The sequence below is a fragment of the Cyprinodon variegatus genome, unplaced genomic scaffold (assembly GCF_000732505.1).
Source record: "Cyprinodon variegatus isolate N-32 unplaced genomic scaffold, C_variegatus-1.0 Scaffold721, whole genome shotgun sequence".
In the NCBI taxonomy this organism is placed as follows: Eukaryota; Metazoa; Chordata; class Actinopteri; order Cyprinodontiformes; family Cyprinodontidae; genus Cyprinodon; species Cyprinodon variegatus.
This window is the reverse complement of record NW_015151174.1, coordinates 131,446-133,721: the sequence shown is the minus strand read 5'-3', so window position 1 is coordinate 133,721 and position 2,276 is coordinate 131,446. Positions and strand designations below refer to the sequence as shown.

Here is a 2,276-nt window from a genome sequence, read left to right as displayed (position 1 = left end):
AAAGAAAAAAAAACCAAAAAAAGCAGCATTAAAAAAAAAAAAGGGTTGTCCCATTTTTGTGTTAAAAGCCTGTCTGAAAAAAAAAAAAAAAAAAGAGTCTTGAGCTTAGATTTAAATGGCCACATTCACCTATGGAAATCATTGTCTTGTTTAATCTGGAACAGGCATGATTTAGTATAACAATCACACAGTGTAGAACTTTTCTTTTTAAATACGAAGGTTACAATGTTTTTACACTGGACAGTATTATTTACGAAAAATATATATCTATCGTGATCAAGTTTCTAAACTCAGTCATAATTTTCAGTTTTCAGGTGAAAGCTTAATAGGAGCGAGGGCTGGCATTCCTTTATTACTAGCTGTTTAACAACCAGATAACATTCAGTCTTTCTTTAATAAACAAAGAGGTAGTAAAAATGTATTCAGCATTTTCTCTGGCACCTGAATCAAAGGCCCATAAACTGAAGATAACACAATTTCAAAGGGCTGTAAAACCAAAATCAAATACAACTAAAATATATAGAAACAACACCCATCAATTGACATACATATAACATCAACGCTAAAAGCTAACCCCATGTGGAGTTTTCCTTCCCAGATTTATTTTTCTTTTTTGGAGACAAAGAGAAAACCTCATACTATGTTATTTGAATTAATATAATAATGCACCTCAATGATCATTTAAATTCGTGTTTGAAAGATTTTAATCATACTACAGACGTTGTGTAGACAACATGTTCTTTAGGGGTTGTTTAAATTTTTTCCCCTTTTATTTTATGTAAGCGAAACACCTGTATCTCTACCTGAAACTGCCTTCAAATGCGCACCGTGACGTTAGCAGGCTGTGGAACTGGTTGAACAAAACTAAAAGAATAACTCTCAAAATGTCCTAACTATATCTCTCGTAATAATTAGCCGTAGTCACTAATGAGGGGGAAAAAAACAACAAAAATTACAGCGAAGCATCAACAGTTCTCCTCAGCTTTTGCCGTGGATGATGATGATGATGATGGTGGTGGTGAGCTAGTAGTGTTGCTAGCAAAAAGACCAGCGGCCGAACCACAGTAGTTTAAGGACACATTTCATGGCTTCCGCCTCTATGTCAGTGCCGCTTTTTGACGAATACACAAACGCAAACATACCGACAGTAACCAGCCGAGAGAGAGCAAAAAGGGCGAGCCGGTAAATTACAAATATATGCTCGCTCTCAATAGTATCCTTACCTGCATCGACGCCATGATGGAAACCCCCCCTGCATCAGCGCAGAGCGGAGGACGGTGCGTCAGGCTGTCACGTGACCAGAGAAGTTGTTTTGACAACGAGGAATAATTCCGGCTGCTTTAAAATAGCGCTCCTACACCCAGCTCAATCGTTTTATGTTAAATAAGAAATGTATCTCGGAGTTAAGAGATGTAGCAGTAATTAAACAACAAACACGCAAAAAAAAAAAAAAAAAACAGATGGGGAATTTAAAAAGCTAGAGCCCACATGACGTCAGCCATTGACCTCTGCTGAAGGAGGGCTATACCTCCAAACTAAAACACCATGATTCACATTATATGTTAGTTTAATTTCTCAATTATTAGCTTTATGCTCAAATGTTATCAAAGGCAATTGAAAATAATATCTCATAATGGATTTGTAACATTTATAATCAAATTTGACCTTTTTTTTTATTTATTTAACCTTTATTTAACCAGGGGTAGGGGAGAAATCTCATTGAGATTACAAACCTCTTTTTCAAGGGAGTCCTGGCCAAGAGGCAGCTAAGTTACATGATAAACAAAGATACATTGAAATAAATGACAGGTACATTAAAAAAAAACATAATTACAGATCATTGAGGCTGCTTCAAATTCATTCACGTTCAACTTAAAAGCATTTAAAGATAAAAACTCAGTCAACTTCCAGTTTTTTTGGAAAAAAAAAAAAAAAACACGCACAAGAAGCTGCGTAGCTAAAGGCTTTCTTCCCTAGTTCTGTGCGGGCAAAAGTAACAGTGAGCAACAGCTGATCATTGGATCTCAGGGCATAAAAAAAAGAAAAATTTTTTATATATATATATTTTTTTACTATTTTTAAAGGTTGCACCTTTAAAAAAAAAGATGAAATTGTCCAGAGAGCTGTTCCAAATGAAAGTTCTTTTTCTTTTACACTTGTGTAAACAAAATGACAAATTAATCTGTCATAAGAAGCCATGCTTTTCTGCGCAAGTAAGGTACAAATGTAAGAGGGCATTAATCCAAGAAGGGCCTTGTAAAAATGGTAAATGGCAT

General features: G+C 35.2%; 1 protein-coding gene across 1 annotated transcript in view; it reads right to left on the bottom strand.

The window, feature by feature from the left end:
- The window catches only part of ube2w (ubiquitin conjugating enzyme E2W (putative)), a 19,284-nt gene extending 18,011 nt beyond the window's left edge, over positions 1-1,273 (bottom strand). Inside the window, exon 1 of the mRNA XM_015395041.1 lies at positions 1,224-1,273. Coding sequence (XP_015250527.1) covers positions 1,224-1,238 — 15 coding nt within the window. The 5' untranslated portion in view covers positions 1,239-1,273. The remainder of the gene's footprint in view (positions 1-1,223) is intronic.
- Between the last annotated feature and the right edge of the window lie 1,003 nt (positions 1,274-2,276).